Source organism: Colossoma macropomum, unplaced genomic scaffold, assembly GCF_904425465.1.
Source record: "Colossoma macropomum unplaced genomic scaffold, Colossoma_macropomum, whole genome shotgun sequence".
NCBI classification, from domain to species: domain Eukaryota; kingdom Metazoa; phylum Chordata; class Actinopteri; order Characiformes; family Serrasalmidae; genus Colossoma; species Colossoma macropomum.
Genome location: NW_023494796.1, coordinates 29,903,852 through 29,926,384, shown reverse-complemented (window position 1 = coordinate 29,926,384; position 22,533 = coordinate 29,903,852). Strand labels below are relative to the sequence as shown.

The 22,533-nt window shown below is 40.5% G+C and overlaps 1 protein-coding gene across 1 annotated transcript in view; it reads left to right on the top strand.

The window, feature by feature from the left end:
- The first annotated feature begins 8,680 nt into the window (after positions 1–8,680).
- LOC118816733 (serine/threonine-protein kinase MARK1-like) overlaps positions 8,681–22,533 on the top strand; it is a 96,297-nt gene continuing 82,444 nt past the window's right edge. Inside the window, exon 1 of the mRNA XM_036583292.1 lies at positions 8,681–9,336. Coding sequence (XP_036439185.1) covers positions 9,286–9,336 — 51 coding nt within the window. The 5' untranslated portion in view covers positions 8,681–9,285. The remainder of the gene's footprint in view (positions 9,337–22,533) is intronic.

Genomic DNA, 22,533 nt, shown 5'->3' with positions numbered 1-22,533 from the left:
CCCATGTTCCCAGGGTCTTAATTCCCAGGGCCCTATGTTTTTAGGATCCTCTGTTCCCAGGGTCCTCTTTTCCTAGGGCCCCATGTTCCCAGGGTCTTAATTCCCAGGGCCCTATGTTTTTAGGATCCTCTGTTCCCAGGGTCCTCTTTTTCTAGGGCCCTATGTTCCCAGGGTCTTATTTCCAGGGCCCTATGTTTTTAGGATCCTCTGTTCCCAGGATCCTCTTTTCCTAGGGCCCTATGTTCCCAGGGTCTTATTTCCCAGGGCCCTATGTTTTTAGGATCCTCTGTTCCCAGGATCCTCTTTTCCTAGGGCCCTATATTTCCCAGGGTTCTATATTCCCTTTATATGACGCGTCATACATCAATATGATACATTAAGAGAAATTATGAAAGGGTTCCCAAGGTCATAGTTAATGCCATGGGGTGATCAAAGGTCATACTTGTAACAACAATGAAGAGCAGGTTTCACAATAGGGCCGCACTTTGCCTCAGTTAGTCAATGGCCTCAGTAAGCTAATTACCAAGCTAAGCAAAGTTGAGTTAAGTGTGATGCACTGCTTCTTTTGGTTGTTGCTAACTGTGAAAACTTTGGTTTGCTAACTAGTGACGTGGTGGTGGTGTGTTATTGTGTGTTGCGCTGGTGCGAGTGGATCAGACGCAGCAGGGCTGCTGGAGTTTTTAAACACCTCAGTGTCACTGCTGGACACCCCAATGATACCTGCTCTATGGGGGTCCTGTGGGAGTCCTGACCATTGAAGAACAGTGTAACAAAGTATGCAGAGAAACAGATGGACTACGGTCTGTAACTGTAGAACTACAAAGTGAAACTATACGGTCAGTGGAGCTGATAAAGTGGACAGTGGGTGTAGAAACAAGGAGGTGGACTAAATGAAGTGGCTGTTCTGTGTATAACTGATGTGTCACAGGGAATAACGAGGTTAAGAAAAGGACAGGAACGGTTTTCACAAGCGAAGTGTTTCCCCTGTGGAATCGCTGCTATCTAACCTTTCAAGAAGTGATCCATGCAGATCAGATGTAGAATTCCAGCAATGCTCGTCTCCCTGCCAAGCTGCAGGGGTTTTTCACCATGATACCACTCTTTGTTCGCTGTCTCTAACAAATGGACGTTTCACGATGAAAAAAGACAGCTGGAATCTGAGCTTTGAAATGAATACCTTCCCTATAACTCACAGTCACTATAAGTCAAATATCAGCACACTGATAAAAATACACACACAACTATTATTGCTGCCTGCTATTGCTGTTCTGTCCTCAAAGGCTGTGTAGTTGTAGATACTGTATATTGTGGAGGAATTTATTGTCGTGTTTGTGTATATTTTTTGGATTTATTGTGCACCTGTGTTTAATGTAGCACCATGTTCTGGAGAAGCTACACTCCATTCCTCTAATAACAGAACTGTGGTGAGAAGAAATGACAACAAAGCTGACTTTGACTTTGAACTGTAACACAAAGCAGATTGCTCTCTTTCTCTCTCTCTCGCCCCAAAAATTTCTCGTTATAGTCATTATATTCATCCTCAGAGTTCATATAAATGAATCAGTACAGGCTTCTGCATATTTTGGAGTTGGCAAATTTGTTAAAAATACACATTTTAATGTGCTTAACTTCCAATTCTTAACAGATTCTCTACTTCTGTGCTCCTGTAAACGTCCTTAGCTGCTCAAACAAAGGCAAACTCTGCCATCTGGTGTGCAATGCCGGGACATACCTAGCACACAAGAACCGTGCTTGGAAATGAACCTAGATCTTGTCATTGCTGTGACTTGACTGCAAGCGTGGATCGCAGAACAGAAGAAGGTCAAGATGTCATAGACGAGTCAAATGAGCAGTCAGTGAAGCAGCTTCTATTGTGGCTGTGCAGAAACTTGTGAAAATAATATATATATATATTTTTCATTTTAACAATTTTTTAAAAACCTTTTTGATTCCTTTCAAAGTGAAGCAGAAGGATTTAGTTATAAATGTAATTTTCAAATAAAAAAACTTGCTGTGCCACGTTTTCATGTCACTACCGAAAAACAAAGCTTTAGTCCGTAGGCGGAGCTTTATTTTGGCCATGCCCCGGCATTAATGAGCAGGAAGTTAGGCTACGTTCACACAGCAGGTAAAAGTGGCCCAAATCTGATTCACATTATCTTTTAAATAGTGGGTAGCAGTGGGTAGCGCTGTCGCCTCACAGCAAGAAGGGCCTGGGTTCGATTCCCCGGCCGGGCGACCAGGGTCCTTTCTGTGTGGAGTTTGCATGTTCTCCCCAGTGTCTGTGGGTGTATCCTGTCTTCCGCCCAATGACAGCTGGGATAGGCTCCAGCACCCCACCGCGACCTGGAAGGAAAAGCGGTGTAGATGATGTGTGTGTGTGTGTGTGTGTGTGTGTGTGTCTCATCGGTCTGAACAGACCAGTTTCCAAACTAAGCGTCTCAAATCGGAACTGAAAACGTCAGATTCAGTGTGTTTATCTGTTCACACTGCCAAAAGATCGGATTTGGGCCACTTTTACCTGCTGTGTGAACAAAGCCTGAGGCTACATCCCTGTCCCTCATGGCCCTCGTGAACAGTTAGATCCCACTGTTTTGAAGTAAATGTGTCTCAAAGTCTGGAAGTCAGCATGGAACATTAAGAATAGTCACTACCGAAACACAAATGTTCTGTAGTTATGTAAACTTTTTTGTATTTTAGTAAAAATATGATTTTATGTGTGAACAGCTGCGTTTGCTAGTGTTCTGCTCAAATTGAGCTAAAATTGTCACCACCGGAACATTGGGGAAAGTTTGGGTAGTGGTATGATTGTTCTGGTAGTGACAAAACGGAACGTTCAATCATGCTATTGTCCGGAAAGGAATGAGTAAAGTCATCCCAGTACAGTTTGAGATGTAAAGATAATTTTTAATTGATTCCCTTTGTTTTAGTAACTACCCCACACTGCCAATAACAGACCTAACAGGTCATACGCATTAAATCTTCAATTTTAATACTTCACTGTACTATTTGAGTGTAATTTTTCCTATTTCTTAATAATATATTGAAATTGTTACACATTTTACTACGATTATTATTATTATTATTATTATTATCCAGGTTTTAAAAATACTTGTTACTTATTTCTGTACATTGATACTTTAAAAGCATTATATTGGAGTATGAGTACTGTATTATTTACTATTTAGTATTGAAACAATATGACATTTGTATATATTTGTATTATATTTGGTGGTGTTTCCCCCTTTTGCTTTAATGCCAGTGTGCGCTTGAGCTGCGTGGACTCCATGAGTTGGTGTTAAAGCCTCTGATGAGCAGATCAGATCCACCCGAGAGGCGTCTGAACACGAGCTTTACTGGAAGAGATAAGACTCAAAAAACAATCTGGCCTTTTTGTTCAGTTTCACAGATTTGCCTCAGTTTGAGCTAAAAGTAGTGCAGAATTTTGAATATCATTTTTATTGTCAGAACATTTTTTAAAATAGTTTTTCAAGATTCTAAAACTTTCTTGTTTATTTTCAGGTTGAAATTTAAACAAAAAACAAAGAGATTTTCAATGTAGTCTCAGATTTTGGGCTGTAGTTTGTTAAGCTTACAACATTTTTAAGAATCCAATATTGTGATAACATCATAAACTGTGATAAAAGTTTAGATATTACGGTGAATTATGGGAAATTTACTTTAAATCGGCGCATGACCTGTTTATACTTGTTTGAAATCTCAATTTGTCAAAATTTTATCATTTTTTTCCCATGATTTTGTTGCTTTTAGTAAAACATCCATCCAAATTCATGTCAGTGTGACGCGACACTGATCAAAACTATGTGCGAGCACCAGTTTCACTGATTAGTCACCACCAAACAGAGAGAATGTGCAAGTTATCTGTCAAAGCGTTTACTTTTTACTTTTATATACTTGAGTCTGTATATAGGAAGATGTTTTTACTCTCTTTTTACTTTTACTGTATATTTTTTGGCTTCACTTTCCACTTTTCATTGATTGTAAATTGAAAAAGTGTCTTTTTTACTCATTATTATTATTATTAAATTAGAGTTAAATTAGAGGCTTGTTCATTTATTGTTCACCACACTGAAACAAATGAACTAGGCAGGAGGATTAAGGCTCGAGCGAGGAGACATCAAAGCAGGCAGGTGCTCTCAGAGATGACAAAGGCGAGTGGGCAAGTGAGGACAAGGACCAGCCTATATCAAAGTGGGTGTGGGTGGCCATGAGACGGGCAGGTGCGGACAGGAACAACACTAGGTTTCACGGCTGCGGGCAGGTGTGACGTGGTTGAAGCAAACAAGTGCAGGCATCAAAAACCGAACCTGCAAAGACCTCTATATTGCGCCCCCTGGGGGAGTTTTGGCCATTGTATGAACCCCTACACGGGGGCCCCTATGAAGTGCTACAGCGCCTGTTCTCTCCTCCTGAAAACGCCTCTAGAAGACCTCTTTTAATTTCTGCATAGTTAAGCCATTTAGAAGTAAACAGAGTCTTTCAGAGTGGTTTGGTTTAACTGCGTCATTCTAGAGAGACAGTGGTGGTGATAGGAACCAGACGTCCACCTCTAAAAGCTCCTCACAGAAAGTTAATATATGAAATAGTTATGAATTCATTGTCTGATGACTGAGACACTGTTTTATGACAGTTTAAGAAGATTTTGGCCTAAAACTTTTCATCCATGGTGGAGGGGTGGTGCATGAAGGGCAGTGTAGGCAGAATGGTCTCCAAAGAAAACTGATTTCAAAATCAAATCAAATCACGTTTATTGTCACATCACATTTACACAGATGGAAAGTGAGTGAAAATCTTAGGTGCGTAGCCCCCTTATAGAATTTAAATACAAAAAATCTTAATATCTAAGAAGAAAAAGAAATATATATACACCGACTCTGAATATACACATATACACAATATACACTAGTATTGCTCTATTCCGATGTACAGTTGTACAGTAATAAGTTATGAATTAAAACTATGAAATGTACTGTTATACACATTTCCGGATGTGCAGCGAGTCTGAGGTAGATAATAAATGAGATGCAGGTACACAGGGACAGAACACTGATATAGAAATCTAACAGATTATACAAGATATGGATATGAGATGTACAAGATGTCAATCTATGTGTGTAAGTACTGATTTGCTAGATTGAAGGTGGAGAGGATCAGAGTGAGTCTGATGAGGTGTGGATGAGGTGTAGATTGTCCCTGAAGATGATGACTCAGAGGTGCAGTGACAGGCTTGCCTCAATTTTACCATCAACATTCTATATATAAAACATTCAGAAGACTTGTGTGGGTTCACTGGTGGTTCTGGATAGTAAATAAAATGTCTATATTTGTACTGTAGTCATGGCGACCCCTGGTTCCTATCACCACAGCTCAGCAAATCCAGCATCTCTGCAAGTAAGTATTTCAGGTGAAATGTTAAATTCATCTACACAGGAAAATCTATGATAGTTTTGAATTACTTTGAAACACAGAGGACTTGCGTCACTTAATGATGCCCAAATAAGGGCGCACGTTCTGTCAAATCGTAACTCTGGAGTGTGGTATACAAAAGTGTCTCAAAGCTGAGACATTTGGTCTGATATACATGCGTTTCCCACAGATGAGCTCTGGGTTACAGTGTTTCGTGCAGCAGATATCTAGCAATATTTCTATTTCCACTACTTTATGACTTTGAAATTTGGGGAAGACGTGCATATTCATATACAAAAACGGTTTAGACTCCCGGCGTGTCTGGATGCTAATGGTGAACTACAAAATGACAACACCAACTATGCTAGCACTGACTGCACTGGCACTCACTGCACTAGCACTGGCATTAGCTGGACTGGCATTTTCTGCACTGACTGCCATGCGCTTGCTTTAGCTTCATTTACTGCACTGGCTGAACTGACTGACTGCACTGGCACTGACCACACTGGCATTGGCTGTACTGGCATTTGCTACACTGACTGCCATGCAGTGGCACTGGCTTCACTTACTGCATTGGCACTGACTGCAATGGTCCCACTGACTGCCCTACACTGGCTAAACTGACTGCACTGGCACTAGCTGAACTGACTGTTTTTGCTGCACTGGCACTGATTTCACTGGCACTAGCTGGACTGACTGTATTTGCTGCACTGGCACTAGCTGGATATACTGTATTTGCTGCACTGGCACTGGCTGAACTAACTGTATTTGCTGCACTGGCACTGACTGCACTGGCACTAGCTGGACTGAATGTATTTGCTGCACTGGCACTGACTGCACTGGCACTAGCTGAACTGACTGTATTTGCTGCACTGGCACTGACTGGACTGGCATTGTCTGCATTGGCACTGACTGCCCTACACTAGCTAAACTGACTGCACTGGCACTGACTGAAGCCGTTTTGAATCTGGGTGTATTAGAGATCTATAGCGCCTCCCAGAGGGCAAAAGCTGAACAACGTGGCACGCTGGATGTGTGAGGTCAGAGATAATTTTCTTTGCTCTGTACACTGCTTGTTTGTGATGGAGCGAATTAGTTGGGGGGGTTACTGTACCAGGCTGTTATGGATGAGGTGAGAATGTGTTCTGTGATTGTTGAATAGAAACAGACAGAGCAGCATTTATTTGAGTTGTTGGAGGAAGTGTAGTCTTTGCCGGGGCTTCCAAACAAAGGATCATGAGATCAGCTGTAATTACTGGGCTACGTACATGTGGTGGCCAATGAGCGTCAGTTCAGCTGAGTAAAACACAAAGTTCAGCTTTTAATTACAGTGCGTAACAATATGCAGTGCCTGTTCAGTTCCTGCCATTTCATTATTTATTCATTTATTTTGTTTTTGCCTAGATGGAACACACCCTCATAAATAAATTAGGGGGCAGTTAATTGACATATTTAGACATTTGTGTGTATTACATGGCCAGGAAAATAAGCTCGGGTGAGTATGTAAAATTTCAAGTTGAAATGTCTAAAGGTGACTATGCGAACATGCTGTTTTATACGCCAGAACACTTTTTTCATAAGCACTTCAGGATCTGAGTGGACACCCCTGCCTTTTGACAGCTCATTAAGTGTTGGATAATCATCTGATGAGTTAAAACAGGTGTGTAAGATGAGATAAATCACAAAAATGTGGAGAACATGGGAGTCTGGGATTAGGAACCACTGTTTTTAGGCCTGAACTGGGCCTAATAACCTGTAACATGGTACACTGCATCACTGCTTACGTCCAGCAGGTGGCAGGAATGTCTCTCTTTAAGCTGTCACTTGTTTGTATTCAGTTTTTTTGGAGCATTTTGGATGATGATATTAAGTTTTATAGCCATAAAATACTAAAAAGTGTTGGATAAAAGTCAAATAATGGCCATAGCTTCACACAAATAGACTAACAGGCCAAGATCTCACTACTTAGTGTCCTGATTCAGTGTCTTATGGACGGAACTACAGTGAAAATATGTCAGTATAAACTGAAGACGCTTGTGTGAAAACACACTTTTGATGCTTTTGTAGATTTACATACCAAAAACAGCCATAGTTCATTTTTACATGACCAATTTTTAACCTCTCTTTATGCCATAGAACCAAACTGTTATTGTTCCTGTGTCTTTAAGACTGAGGTGTGTAAATGGCCTTCATCCTGACAGGCACTGCATTCAAAGAAATCCAGGCCAAAACACTCTTTATCGGGGTTTGTTGGGGTTTATTTCGTTGGGGCAGTCATGGGCTGGAGGTTAGGGAACCAGCCTTGTGACCGGAAGGTCACCGGTTTGATCCCCTGCCGACAGTACGTGACTGAGGTGCCCTTGAGCAAGGCACCTAACCCCCTGGGCGCTGCGGATAGGGCTGCCCACCCTGGGGTGAGTGTGCTCACTGCCCCCTAGTGTGTGTGTTCACTAGTGTGTATGTGGTGTTTCACTGCATGGCTGGGTTAAAATGTGGAGGTGAAATTTCCCCAGTGTGGGACTGACAAGGGTAACTTAATCACTTAATCTTAATAACCTCAATGTGAGTGGGTGGGGTTTAACTGCTGATATATGTAAATACTTGGTTTTTGTGACCTCACAAAAACAGACTGCATAGACTGTATAGACTGGTAGGTTAATGGCTTTGACACATTAACAATGTTTAATTATTTTATTTAAAAAAAAAAAGGCAAGGGGAATTTCGTCCATGAAATGGGCCCTTTAAAACTGCCTCATTAAAGGGAAACTCCACCAATTTTTCCAAATTTTCTTCATAATTAAATGATTGTAAACAGTCATTCAGAGTGGTTTGGTGTGAAGTGCTCTGTTCTACAGACTAACAAGTCTAGAGAATCGTTCACAGTGGTGGTGATAGGAACCAGACGTCTAACTCTAAAGGCTCCTTCACAGAAGGTTATTACATGAAATGGTTATGAATTCACTGCCTGATTTTGTTTTATGATAGATTTGTGATAAAGTTTTGGCTTAAAATTTTAATCCATTTATTTTAAATCATTCATGGCAGAAGGGTGCATGCTGGGTGTTGTAAGTCAAAACAATCCCTGAAGAAAACTTATTATTTTGAGATTTATGACTATTTCACCATTATCATCATTCCATATAAACACTCAGAAGACTCGTGTAGGTTCACTGGTGGTTCTGGAGAGTAAATAAAATGTCTCTATTTGTGTTGTAGTCATGGTGACCCCTGGTTCCTATCACCACCACTGTAACGAAACCTGAGCCTCTACAATCAAACATTTCGCACAAAAACACATGTTCAGAAATTTTGAAAAGATGGTGGAATTCCCCTTTAAGACGCTTTTTCTTCTCCCCACCCGTGTTCGGACAAATCCCGCCCCTTTGCTAGGATTGGATAATAGAATCCCATCATCTGAGCAGCGATAGGCTACACTGCTTTGACGTATGTAATGTCAGCCAATCGCAGCGCGGGTGGGCGGGTCTTGTTGGAATATAGGTGGGAAAGAAAAACTCCGCGCGTTGATTCACTCCACCTCGGTTCGGTTCGTCGTCCTCGCTCATGAGATGAGAAGCCGCCTCTGCGTCGGAGTGTCCGGTTCTGGTCCAACACATCCTCTCGCCTCACCGGCATCTCCTCCACCTCGCCCCCCTCGGCTGGAGCCGTGTTCGTCCTTCGCGAGGCCCGTTGGGATAGCAGTAAGCGGCGATGAGCGACTCCCGTCGGCGGCCACGTCCGTCTGAAATGCCGTTAGAGATGTAGTGGGCTGTGAGGAGGAGGAGAGACCCGCCGCCGCCGCCGCCGCCGTTCACACACAGTCCCTCGCCGCATCGCCTCCTCAGCGGCCCCAAACCCAAAATGTCTACCCGGACGCCTCTGCCGACCGTCAACGAGCGTGACACCGAAAACGTAAGTGCGTTTTTGAGCGGAATTTGGACGTTTTGCCCCGCCGCCTCTCGACCAGGGGAGCCCAGCTGCTGCTGCTGTGTCACCGTTGGAAAAACACGAGCACGCGCGCTGCTGCTCGGTAGCTTGTGGCTAACCTTACCAAAAACAACAGTGCGCGCTGGGGTGATGGGAAAGCCTGTTCCCGCCAGGTGCTGGGCTCCTGAGGGTCCGGAGGAGGGGAGGGGGGGGGGCAGTATGTCAACATTTTGACTTAGTGTCACAAACTCATGATATTTTCTCGAGATGTAGGTAAAATACCGACCTATTTTCTCATAATATTGACTTACCATGTCGAATCAATGACTTTTTTTTCCCCATTTGACTTACTATGTCAAATTAATGACGTTTACTCAGTATCTTGTAATAATGACTTATTTGTCATTATATTGACTTACCATGTCGAGCTAATGACCTGTTTTCTTAAAATTTGACTGCTATGTCAAACGCATTACATTTTCAAATAATATCGACTTAATGTGTCGAAACAGTGACTTATTTTCTTAAAATTTGACCTATTATGTCAAACTAATGATATTTTTTTGATAGGTTTACTTAATATCTAGTAATAATGACTTATTTTCTCGTAATGTTGTCTTACCCTGTTAAACCAATGATCTTTTTTCTTAAAATTTGACCTGCTATGTTGAACTTTTGACATTTTATGGAGATGTTTACTCAATATCTTGTAATAATGACTTATTTTCTCATAATATCAACTTACCATGTTGATCTAATGACGTATTTTCTTAAAATTTGACTTATGTCGAAGTATTGATATTTTCTTGAGTTGTATACTTGTAATAATGACTTATTTTTTATGGTATCGACTTATATGGTAATGACTTATTTTTCTTCAAATGTCCTCTAAAGACATTTTCGTGAGATGTTTACTTATTTCTTGTAATAATTACTTATTTTCTCATAATATTGACTAACCATGTCAACTCAGTAACTTATTGTCTTAAAATTTGACTTACTATGTCGAACTCATGACATTTTCTCGTGATATTGATTTACCATGTTGAACCAATTAGCTATTTTCTTAAAATTTGACTTACTATGTCAAACTAATGACATTTTCTTGTAAAATTGACTTACCATCTTGAACCTATGACTTATTTTCTGTGGTTTAATATATGAAATATTAAACCAAATATATGGGTCGGTGACAAGGTTTTGCAAAATGGTTATTTTTAAACATTTCATTGAAAAGGATGTGCATTTTTATATCTGCAAATATATTTGCGTTGACGTGCATTTTATATCTTAAATATAGTGAGTGTTATCAAATCTTTGCAGTTTTTAAACTGTGCTGGTCTAGTTGCTCCATTTGACTCACTGGTTGCGCCACCTGACTTTTCAGACTAATTTCAAACTAAATAGGCAGTCATTTAATTTGTCCTGGCACTTGAATTTATAGTTTTTATTTTAAAGTGTTCAGACATAAAATCGTGCCAGACTATTTTATTTAGATTTTATTTAACTAAATTACCTTTTGATAGTTTGCTTAATCAGATTCATAGTTGGATTGTTGCACCGTTAGACTTTTGGAGGAAAAAATAAAACTAAAATTAATTTTATATAGATGCGCTGAAAACTGTTTTACATAAAAGAGGTAGTGTTAAATAATTTAATGTATTTATTAATTAACTTTTTTAAAAAATAATTTACTTGGACACAAAAATGCACATCATGTCAAAGACCCATATATAAAAATAAAATAACTATAAAATGACTGTATTTACAGTCTAAACATTCTGAGTCCTGGTTCCTGTCACCACCAATGTGAACAATTCTTGGTGTTAAGTTTTTCTAGAATGCCACATTTTACCTCAGACCATTCTGAATGACTTTTGTTTAGATGTTAAAGATTTAATTATACAGAAATTCGGATTGAAATAACGTCAGGTCGTTTGCCTGACAATACTAAGCCCAAGGTCCTACACAAGGAGAGAGAATACTACTGACTAATGACCTATTTTCTTAAAATTTGACTTACCATGTCGAACTCATGACATTTTCTTTTTAATATCTTAAAAAGAATTATGACTTAATTTTCTCATAATATCAATTTACCATCTCAAACCAATGACTTATTTTCTTGTAATCTGACTTACTATGTGGAACTTGTAATATTTTCTTGATTCTTAACTCACTCGACTCATCTCGAACCATGACTTATTTACTTGTAATTTGACTATGTTGAACTTGTGATGTTTTCTCGAGATGTTAACTTAATATCTTGTAGTAATGACTTACTTTCTCATGTCAACTTACCCTTTCAAACCAATGCTTAATTTTTTTTTAAGTTTGGCTTGCTATTTTGAACTCATGTTTTTTTCTTGAGAGGTTGACTGAATATGTTGTAATAATGACATACTTTCTCATAATGTCGACTTGCCATCTCGAACCAATGAGTTATCTCGAGATTTGACTTACTATGTCGAACTCATGACATTTCCTCAGGATGTTTACTGAATGTCTTGTAATAATGTCTTATTTTCTCATATCATCTTACATTCTCAAACCAGTGACTTATTTTCTTGAAATTTGACTTAATATGTTGAACTGATATTTTCTTAAGATGTTAACTTAAAATCTTGTAATAGTGACTTACTTTCTCGTAACATCGACTTACCATCTTGAACCAGTGACTTTTCTTGAAATTTGACGTATTATATTGAACTCTTGATATTCTCTTAAGATATTTACTTAATATCTTGTAATAATGACTTACTTTCTCGTAATAATGACTTTCTCGTAATATTGACTCACTATCTCGAAATAATGACTTACTTTCTCGTAATATTGACTCGCTATCTCGAAATAAAGACTTTTTTTCTTAAAATTTGACTTATTATATTGAACTCTTCTATTAAGATGTTCACTTAATATCTTGTAATAATGACTTTCTTGTAATATTGACTCACTATCTCGAAATAATGACTTTTTTTCTTAAAATTTGACTTATTATATTGAACTCTTCTCTTAAGATATTCATTTAATATCTTGTAATAATGACTTTCTTGTAATATTGACTCACTATCTCGAAATAATGACTTTTTTTCTTAAAATTTGACTTATTATATTGAACTCTTCTCTTAAGATGTTCACTTAATATCTTGTAATAATGACTTTCTTGTAATATTGACTCACTATCTCGAAATAATGACTTTTTTTCTTAAAATTTGACTTATTATATTGAACTCTTCTCTTAAGATATTCATTTAATATCTTGTAATAATGACTTTCTTGTAATATTGACTCACTATCTCGAAATAATGACTTTTTTTCTTAAAATTTGACTTATTATATTGAACTCTTCTCTTAAGATGTTCACTTAATATCTTGTAATAATGACTTTCTTGTAATATTGACTCACTATCTCGAAATAATGACTTACTTCCTCGTAACATTGACTCACTATCCCGAAATAATGACTTACTTTCTCGTAATATTGACTCACTATCTCGAAATAATGACTTTTTTTCTTAAAATTTGACTTATTATATTGAACTTATGATATTCTCTTAAGATGTTCACTTAATATCTTGTAATAACGACTTACTTTCTCGTAATATCGACTTACCGTCTCGAACCAATGACCTTTTAAAATTTGACTACATGTCGAACTAATGACCTATACAGAAATTCTGAAACAGTGGTGGAATTCCCCTTTCAGTAATGCCAGCTCATTTGCGTAGCATTGCTAAGCCCAAGGAGAGAGAGAACACTTTGTGGCCACATCTAGAACCGAATTGGCCTGCTCTCTGTGGAGCAGAGTAAGCTGAACACCAGGCCTCGGTCTTGAATTGCATCATTTGTCCACCCGGAGCCGGAGGGTCTTCCACAGTCAGGACAAGTTTATGTAATGGATCTCACTGTCATTTCTGGAACGTGGTAATGCAGCACACCCCCGTTTGTGCCACAAGGAGCAGGATTTGTGTCATTTAATGAGTGCTTCTTGGCCCAGTGTCACCGTTTCACCTTGCTTTGTATCGGGACAGGAGCGAGGAAACGATACCCGTCGCCAAAAGTCGATCCCCCTCTCGCCTGACTTACTCCCCTGGGAATGTTTGTTGAAACACTGAGCTCTTTTACTTTTTAAAAAAGGTGTTTTATCCTCGCCATGAGGCACGCAGCATCAAGGGCTTACCGTGGGCCAGAGTGGAGACGCCCTGCTGAGCCTGTGAAGCTCCTGACCTGTGAAGTCTTGATCACAGAGCAAAAGAGAGAAGTACCGTCAGAAAGAATGATGGCGGACAGATTTGGCTGGAACAGATCCCTCCTCGTGTGTTTCATACCGGAAGCTTCCGTGGATGACCGAGGTGATGCTGTAGGTCGGGTGTGGCTGCTTTGCCTTCTTCCAGAGGTTCTGGTCCTGCTAAGAAACTGGGGTCATATGAGCCAATTAACTTAATCAGCCTTCACTGATTCAGTCCCATTGGAAGGGAGCTGGGCACTGAGTGACCTCTTTGTGCACCGCTGACCCTAATGGAGGTAATGATGGTCATGACAAAGCTGTTGTTTTGACCCTCCTAGTCTTTTTTTTAGGCCACGTTTTTGCTGATTGCAGCACATAAACTGCACACACAGGTTTAGGCTTTGGCTCCTTTTTTGCTGACCGAGCACGTTTGAGATTCTTATTTATTTATGATCATGTTTTATTACAGTAGTTATTAGGACGTTCATCGTTCTCGATCAGATGGGAATTTCTGTTGTTTGCTTAGAACAGAGATCAGCAAACCAATTCTGTAAAGAACGATATGTACAGGGTGATTTCAGAAAGATTCATCCGATTTTAAAGCGACATGTTTTTACAACCGTGAGGCGCCTTTAGGAACCAATCACAATCCAACTGAAAGAGGGTGTCATAGGGTTTCTAGCTGTTAGTATGGCAGTGAACCTCCAGCAGCTCAGAGCGTTCGTCGTTGGTACCAGCAGTTCCAAGAAAAAGGTCACCAGCATCACCAGATCTCACTCCGTGTGACTTTCTTGTGGGGCTACGTTGAGGATTCTGTTTATGTGCCACTCCCAACAACACTGATGATCTCCGAAATCGCACTGAAAGAGCTGTGAGTGCAGAGACACCCGACACGCTCAATTGAGTATGGGATGAGTTTGACTATGGTGTTGATGTTGTCTGTACAGCTGGAGGAGGTTCAGATTGAGCACTTGTACAATTACATAATAAACTTAATGCTCATTTAAACCATTTACAGTTTACTGCATTGTTCTGTAATGATTTACAAGAGAAACATCATTTTGAAATCAGATGAATCTTTTTGAATCACCCTGTTTAATAGTGGCTCAGAAAACAGTATAAACAGTTATTACAAATAGGTAAATCTGTAAATATCTTGTTTTTTGAAGTGTAAATATGTAAATAAATCAAATTTGAACAATACAATTTAAACAAAACCAACAACAAACAAAACAAAACTGTTTGTAAAACACACTGAACAAAAACATTCTGCTTGACCTCTACACTGACCGACAAACGAACTGTAGCCCGTACAGAGGCTTTCATAAGGAGGCGCCTTAAGGATCTATGATAATTCGTTTATTTGAAAGAGTAATAAGCCTGTGCTTCGGCTTTAGGCTAACTTAGTTAAACCTTAGTCAGTCTACTGCACATCCTGTGTTACTGAACACACCCTGTGAACAGCAGAAATGTGTTTACACTAAAAGAATGGTTCTGCAAGGGTTCTTTAGTAAAGAAAATGGTTCTATATAGAACCATGAACACTCAGATCACCCTTTGCTTGATTAAAGGTTTCTTTGCCTCATGAAAATGTTCTTCAGATTCATAGAGAACCTGCTGTAGGTGGTTCTATATAGGACCTTTTTGAACATGGTTCCATGTAGCACTCAAAAGGGTTCTATATACAACCATCCACAGCACATTTTCCATTAGTCTAAAGAACGCTTTCACGGTGCAAGGAGCGCTTTTATTATGCAAAGGGTTCTTTGAGTGTTCATGGTTCCATATTGAACCATTTTCTTTTCTAAAGAACCGACAATAGAACCAAGGTTATCTATATAAAACCTTTTTGAAAATGGTTATATATAGCACCCAAAAGCGTTCTGCTAATGTTGTGGTGTCAAGTTTGTAACAATAGAAGAACACTTTTGGGTGCTATGTAGAACCCTTATCAGAAAGGTTCTATAAAGAACAATCTATAGCACGTTCGTGCACATTTTCCATCAACCTGAAGAACCCTTTCATGATGCGAAGAACCTTTAAATCATGCGAAGGGTTCTTTGAGTGTTCATGGTTCTATATGGAGCCTTTTTGATAAAGGTTCTGTATAGTATTTTTTAAAAAACTGGAGCAACATTTCTGATTAGTTTACAGCCTGTATGTAAAGGAGAAACACTCCAAACGATTGACAGTGTTTCTAAGACAGACAGTGACAGACCAGAAACTTACTTCACAAACTGTCATGGAAGACCAGCAGGTTGATGAGTTTCTTGCAGAAATTAATCGCTATGAAAGTAGAAAAAGTAAAGCAGCACCACTTATTGCTGTTGTGGCTATTGGAGTAGCAGTACGTCTCATTTACAGGCTCCCTTTTTTACTTTTTCCCAATTTCCTCCCCACTTTAGTCGTATCCAATTCCACCCACTAGTTAAGACTCCCCCAATCACACGATACCACCAGCGCTAGGAGGGCGAAGGCCAACGCAGGCCTTGGAGTCCTGTAAAGTGACACTGCGTCTTTTCGAACTGCCGCTACCACGACGTCATTGTGCAGCTGAACACGCTTGGAGGAGAACACTAACCTCCAGTTCTGTTACATCAGCTAACAGAAGCCTTCGCTGGCTAGCGTCGTGCTGAGTGATGGGGGGAGACGGGGGAGCCATCCTACCCACCCAGAGAGCGAGGCCTCTCTTGGATTCTCGGCCACGGACGGCTGTAGCATCGAACTCGCGACCATGGCCAAACTGAACAGGGCACAGTTAATCTAGGTCCCATTTGTCAAACACAAGCCCCGTGGCACAATCCTGTTCGGCCCGCTAATTATTTTAAGATTCTGTTAATATTTGCCCGTTTCACCTAAGCTGCACTACAGTCCCCAGCATGCACTGCATGCTGCATAATGTATACCATCTATGGGACAGCTCCACAAAAACAAGCAATGCCGGGCGTCTAGTTCAAGCGAATGGCCAGTTTTAAAAACTGGGAACAACTAAAGAGGCTTGACGGTGATCTGCAACTAATGTGGTCTATTGTTTTATATAAAAAAAAGATTTTTGAATCGTTTTCAGTGTCTATTTTTTCCGTCGTAGACTTGGCATGTTTTGAACATAGAATGTCCTGTTCAGGTCATGGCAAAATGTTAAATAAGTGGTTGTTTGACACTCCTGATCAAGGTCAAGCAGGAGGAGTCAAGTTGTGGCTTCTTCGGTCTGAAAAAGCGAAATGGAAGAGTCAGTCAGCGTAATGTTGTCAACTTGTCATATACAGTTGTGATCTAGTTAACTAGACATCGTTAGCCGTTCACCTTTCGCTGTGTGATCCCATTTCACCCCTCGCCCCTACCCCTCAGCCCTTAGCCCTCCGTTTTGCACGTTCACGTCTAGCAGTAGGGTGTCCCAATTTTAGTTGAGATAGAGGGGTAGGGTGAAGTGTTAGGGGCTACCTGGCTACATACAGTTTTTCAGAGACTCACTCCAAACAGAGTGTGGAGTACAAGAGACCAAAGAAACACAAATGTGAGAATTTTCTCTGTTAAAAATGACAGTAATCACTGTTTTATCTTAGTTTAAAGTCGTTTCAATGTATTATGATCATTTTCTTCATAACAAGTATAAAAAATCGCTAATAGCATGCTAATGTTTTGGTAGCTAGCTAATTTTCCTGTTCCACCTTAAATAGTCCAGCAGTTCTGGTGTCTGAAGTGCCGGAATGTAACTGCTGCTCCATTTAAGGTGGAATGGGAAAATTCAAACAAGAAGCTGGAGAATATCTGACTTCAGCTTCATATTACGGAAGAATTAGGGGTGGGTGATAATAAATAATTGCCCCCCTCTTTGAAGGCATATGATTCCCTAAATGTAACTAAAGCCCAGCAGTGAGGAGCTGAACTTTACCCTCCTCTGCTGTCACTGCAGACTGGCAGGGTCGCCTACAGAGCAGCGCTAGTAGCTGTTAATGAAGTGATGCTCTTTTTATTTGAGGGTCCCATTTCAGAGGGAAAGATTTCAACCACTACCCCCTGTAACTCAGTTCCAAGGGGTTTAGGGTGACACTCGAAAACAAGTGGTAGGGTTAAAAATGAGAAATGGGGTTGGGCCGAAGACTCTCCAAGCAGTGATGAAGATTTCCAGAGTAACCTGGCCCTGAAAAATATCCGCGTTCCTCTAATCGTGAGGTGACTTGCAGAAGGGATATCGTTTTTCTTACAGCAGAACTGCTGAGCCAGTGTAATATGCTCCTTTACCATATGCCTGCTTGGCCAGTTGTAAAAAAGCTAAAATATGAGTAGTAGCGTCAGTATCAGCAGATACAGACTCAGAAGTATTGATTATTGGCCTGGGCCCAGTTTCCGTATTGCTGCATTCATGGCAGTTAAAAGCTCTGCAGCACCTGACACGTCAAAGATTCGGGCAAATTGGTATTGATTGTTATGCATCTGTGACTGAGTGCAGTACACTTTTGAGATTTATGCTGGTAACTTGTCGCCCCTACAGACTTCTGTGTTGTGATGTGGTGATAATCTGTGTTTTATGATGGGTCGTTACAGTTTGGAGCAGAAAATAAGGCAGTGAATCGAGTTTCTAGGGCTTGACGGTCTCAGACACTTGTGAGGCAGGTCTTCGTTTTGTATCTCATTCTGCTGTCGTAGAGAAGATTAGCACCATAAAAAGCTACAAAAGTATTTTAGCCACTGTTCCTGTGTTCTTATTGAACGTAGTAGCCCTCGGGATTTTGTCTGAGGTGCTTCTGGGGCATTTCACAGAAAGCCATTACATAACCAGCGCTGCATTTTGTGATGAGAGGATTTAAATGTTGTTTTTTAAATCAAGTGGATTTACTTCTAGGCAGAGACGAATGCATTGCCTTTGGTAAGAATTCCAAGATTAGAGGTTTATTGGCCAAGTTGTTTATGTCACAAAGTCCAAAAAGAATGGCTGTAACACAAATCATCAAAGGTAGCATCTTTTCAGGCCTGCGCTCAGACTGGTCAGACAATCCAGTTAGAATAAAATGAAGACATCACCAATCGGGGTGGGAGTCATAGGGCATCTCACGATACGTTGCCCACGATAATGATGACATCGCAATACTGTGGTTCTTCGATACTCTATGTATTGCGAGACGATCCTCTATGATGCATCACAACATCTATGTAACGCTAGAAGATAAAACACTACTAAATAGGCAAATAGCAGGAATTATGTATTTATTAGAGTCAGTTTCACAGAATTTGACAACCAATTGAAACACTTTAGCGCATAGCTTAGCTCCATACCTCTTTAACATACTCTGACTGTCATCATTCTAAAGGTGGAACACAACGGTGCCTCAATAAAATCTTTTCTAACTATATAAACTATTTCATTCGTTCCTTCAATGCGGTAAAAGCCGAAGTGGCCCAGACTTTTGAATTGAGAGGATGGTGTCTGTCTGATTCGTTTCCCCCCTGCTGTTCGCCATTTCTTAGTTTATTTTTCTTCACTGCAGGTTTACCCTATTCATTTGATTAGCACCTTAATGCCACCATGTGCAGGCATGCAGTAGTGAATCTGGTAAATCAAATTGGAGGGAGGGTCCATTTATAGCAGAGGTCACTGATAGGCGGACCGAGGTCCGAGTCCAGTCCCAGACGCTGTCCTGAGTGGACCTGGACCTATAACCGATAAACTGTGGAGAATTAGTTAATTTCGACAGGGTTGTCCTATTTTAAAGGGCGTAACTTTTCTAGTCTTTACGGTACAGCTTTAGTGGCCAGAGACCCACAGACCAATCACATGCGTTGTAAATATCACACGTGACGCTACTCATCCAATCAGATCTGTGCATTACGATGAGCACCGAGACTCGAGTGAGTGACGCACACACAGGGGAGGGACGAGGCGAGAAACAGCAGTCGGAGAAGAAAGTGAGGGAAATTATTGTGCTCTAAAAAAAGAGAAAACTGACAATAAATGTACTTAAAATCACTGAATTGTTCTTTATTTGATTTGACTTTCAGTTGTTGACTGTATAAGATGTTGATAGACCTACTAGGCTACTTCAGTTTACAGTATATGGCACTGAATCATAATGCAAGTTAGATATTATGATGTTCTGGACCTTTGCTTGAGGGTATTTTCTCTAACTGGACCTTATTGAATTTTAATTAAAGACCCTGGTTTAGAACATTTGCAGCGCACGTGTTTCAATAAATACATCGATATTTGGTGCCACTGTATCGATAATGTATTGTTTGAAAGCACCCAGAAGTATGCACCAAATCCTGGCCCAAAAATCAAGATCTGGGCTGAACCGTGGGTTTGGAGAGTTGTTCCACCCCTGGTATCCATGGTTAATAATCTCTTTTTACTGTTGTGACTGAAATGACGTTTACTCTATTTTACCTCACGTCATTGGTGGTACAGTGAGTGTGAACAAGTATTCAGACACTTTTTTTGGTTATTTAATGTACTTCCAGTGCACATGCCCACTTCAAGTTTACACACAATGTATTGTGACTTTCTGCTTATAATTATCAACCAAACAAAACTAATGGGGGGAAATTAATACACCGTGAATTAGTAACATTGGGCCTCATTCAACAACCGTTCTCAGGAAGAAATTTCTTCTTAAACCCACTAACGCAGTTTTCACGAAGATCCTGACATTCACCAGTGTTTTCTTATGTGGGATTTGTTCTTAGATAAGAACACAATCTACACACTTAAGAGCACAAAGGTGAGAACCGTTCTGCGCTTTAAGAACCCGTCATGAATCTGACGTAGACTTTTTCTTGGGACCTTTCACAAAAACGCACTTAAGAACAAATTTATGGTGAATGAGACCCGTTAGTACTTCATTGCTAAGCCGTTGTTGACTTTGAGACGACCACAGTGAGATATAATTAGCTTTTTGCAACGTTTGACCTATTGATAGTTACTCAAGGTTACGAGGGTCTCTCTGATGGACTCCGAATGATCCATCATTTGAAATGGGATTCAAGCCAGGAGATTGGCTAGGCCATATGAGCCCCTCCACCTTGCTTTTAGAAACCAGTTTTGAGTCATTTTGGCTGTTTGAGGTCAATGTAGGGCTGGGCAGTATGATGATATTCATCGTTGTTGTGGTAAATCATGTCACAACAATATGTCGTGGATGTCATCAGTACTTAAAGAACACTGATCAACTGCACGTTTCCTTAGAAAGAAAACATAATTGTTAGAATAGAATTTACACCAAAAATGAAATAACGAAACTCTGGCCGTTTTCTGATCAGATTTGACCAAATGCACGAATATGGGCCAGTGTATGTGTAAATATGAATCTTCCTCTATGAAATGGGACCCTCAAATAAAAAGAGCATTACTTCATTAACAGCTACCAGCGCTGCTCTGTAGGCGACCCTGCCAGTCTGCAGTGACAGCAGAGGAGGGTAAAGTTCAGCTCCTCACTGCTGGGCTTTAGTTACATTTAGGGAATCATATGCCTTCAAAGAGGGGGGCAATTATTTATTATCACCCACCCCTAATTCTTCAGTGATGTGAAGCTGAAGTCAGATATTCAGCAGCTTCTTGATTTTGTACATTTCTTCAGTTAAGTTACTGTTTATTAGTCCCACAATTGGGGAAGTTCATCTCTGCATTTGACCCATCCGTGCAGTGAAACACCACATACACACTAGTGAACACACACACTAGGAGGCAGTGAGCATACTTGCCCGGAGCAGTGGGCAGCCCTATCCACAGCGCCCGGGGAGCAGTTGGGGGTTAGGTGCTCAAGGGCACTTCAGTCACGTACTGACAGCTCAGGGGACCGAACCGACGACCTTCCAGTCACAAGGCTGCTTCCCTAACCTCCAGCCCACCTTAAATAGTGCAGCAGTTCTGATGCCTGAGGTGCCAGAATGAATCTGCTGCATCATTTAAGATAGAACAGGAAAGCTGCTACCAAGATATCAGCACACTACTAATGTTTTTTTTTGGCTTGTTATGAAGAAAAGGACCATAATACACTGAAAGGACATTAAACTAAGATAATTCAATGGTTATTGTGATTTTTAACAGAGACAGTTCTCATATTTGTGGGTTTCTTTGGTCTCTTGCTCAGCCATCTTGCCAGTTTTTCTTTTTTCTCATAAAACTCTGTTTGGAGTCTCTGAAAAACCTCAGTTTGGAGGGTCATGTAGTCCTAACACTTCACCCTACCCCTCTATCTCAACAACAGTTGGGACACCCTACTCCTAGACGTGAACACGCAAAACGGCTTAGTGGTAGGGGCGAGGGGTGAAATGGGACTGGGTCTTAATGTCCAAAAGTTTGTGGACACCCCTTAGAATAAGTGAATTCGGCTACTTCACGTGTTGTTCACGTGTTGCTGACCCAGACGTTCAACTGCTTGAACGCAGCTTTTATAATCTACTGGGAAAAGCATTTTTAGTAGAATGGGATGATCTGGAGCAGCATGAGGTCAGCATGCCCAATGTCAGCCATGGGTTAGTGGGCTATAAAGCCCCCCACTACTGTGGAGCAGTGGAACTGCGTTCTCTGGAGTGATGGCGTTCTCTGGAGTGATGGCGTTCCATCCAGTACCTTTGGGATGAGTTGGCGTGATCCAGAACTGACCATCCAGCATCAGTACCTGACCTCGTTGGTTGGTAGTGTTGGGATATTTTTTATTTTAATCAGTGGCTGTTATTCTTTTTTGATTCGGTGCTCCAACCTTGTTAGATCCTCTACTTTTACATATCAGATTAAACGTGTCAGCAGCCCTGAGATTACATCATTAAAGCAGAGCACAATGAAAGGCAGGAATATCTGTTTATTTTGACTGCATTAAACGGTTGGACTGTGCTATCTGAAGCTGTAGCAGAGTGCGATGGCTGGGCAGCTCTGCAGGCGCACTCTCGAGGATTTCATCCACTAGGAACAGAGCATAGACATGTTCGCTCATGAGTCATCCCGCCGCACGTCCAGCTGG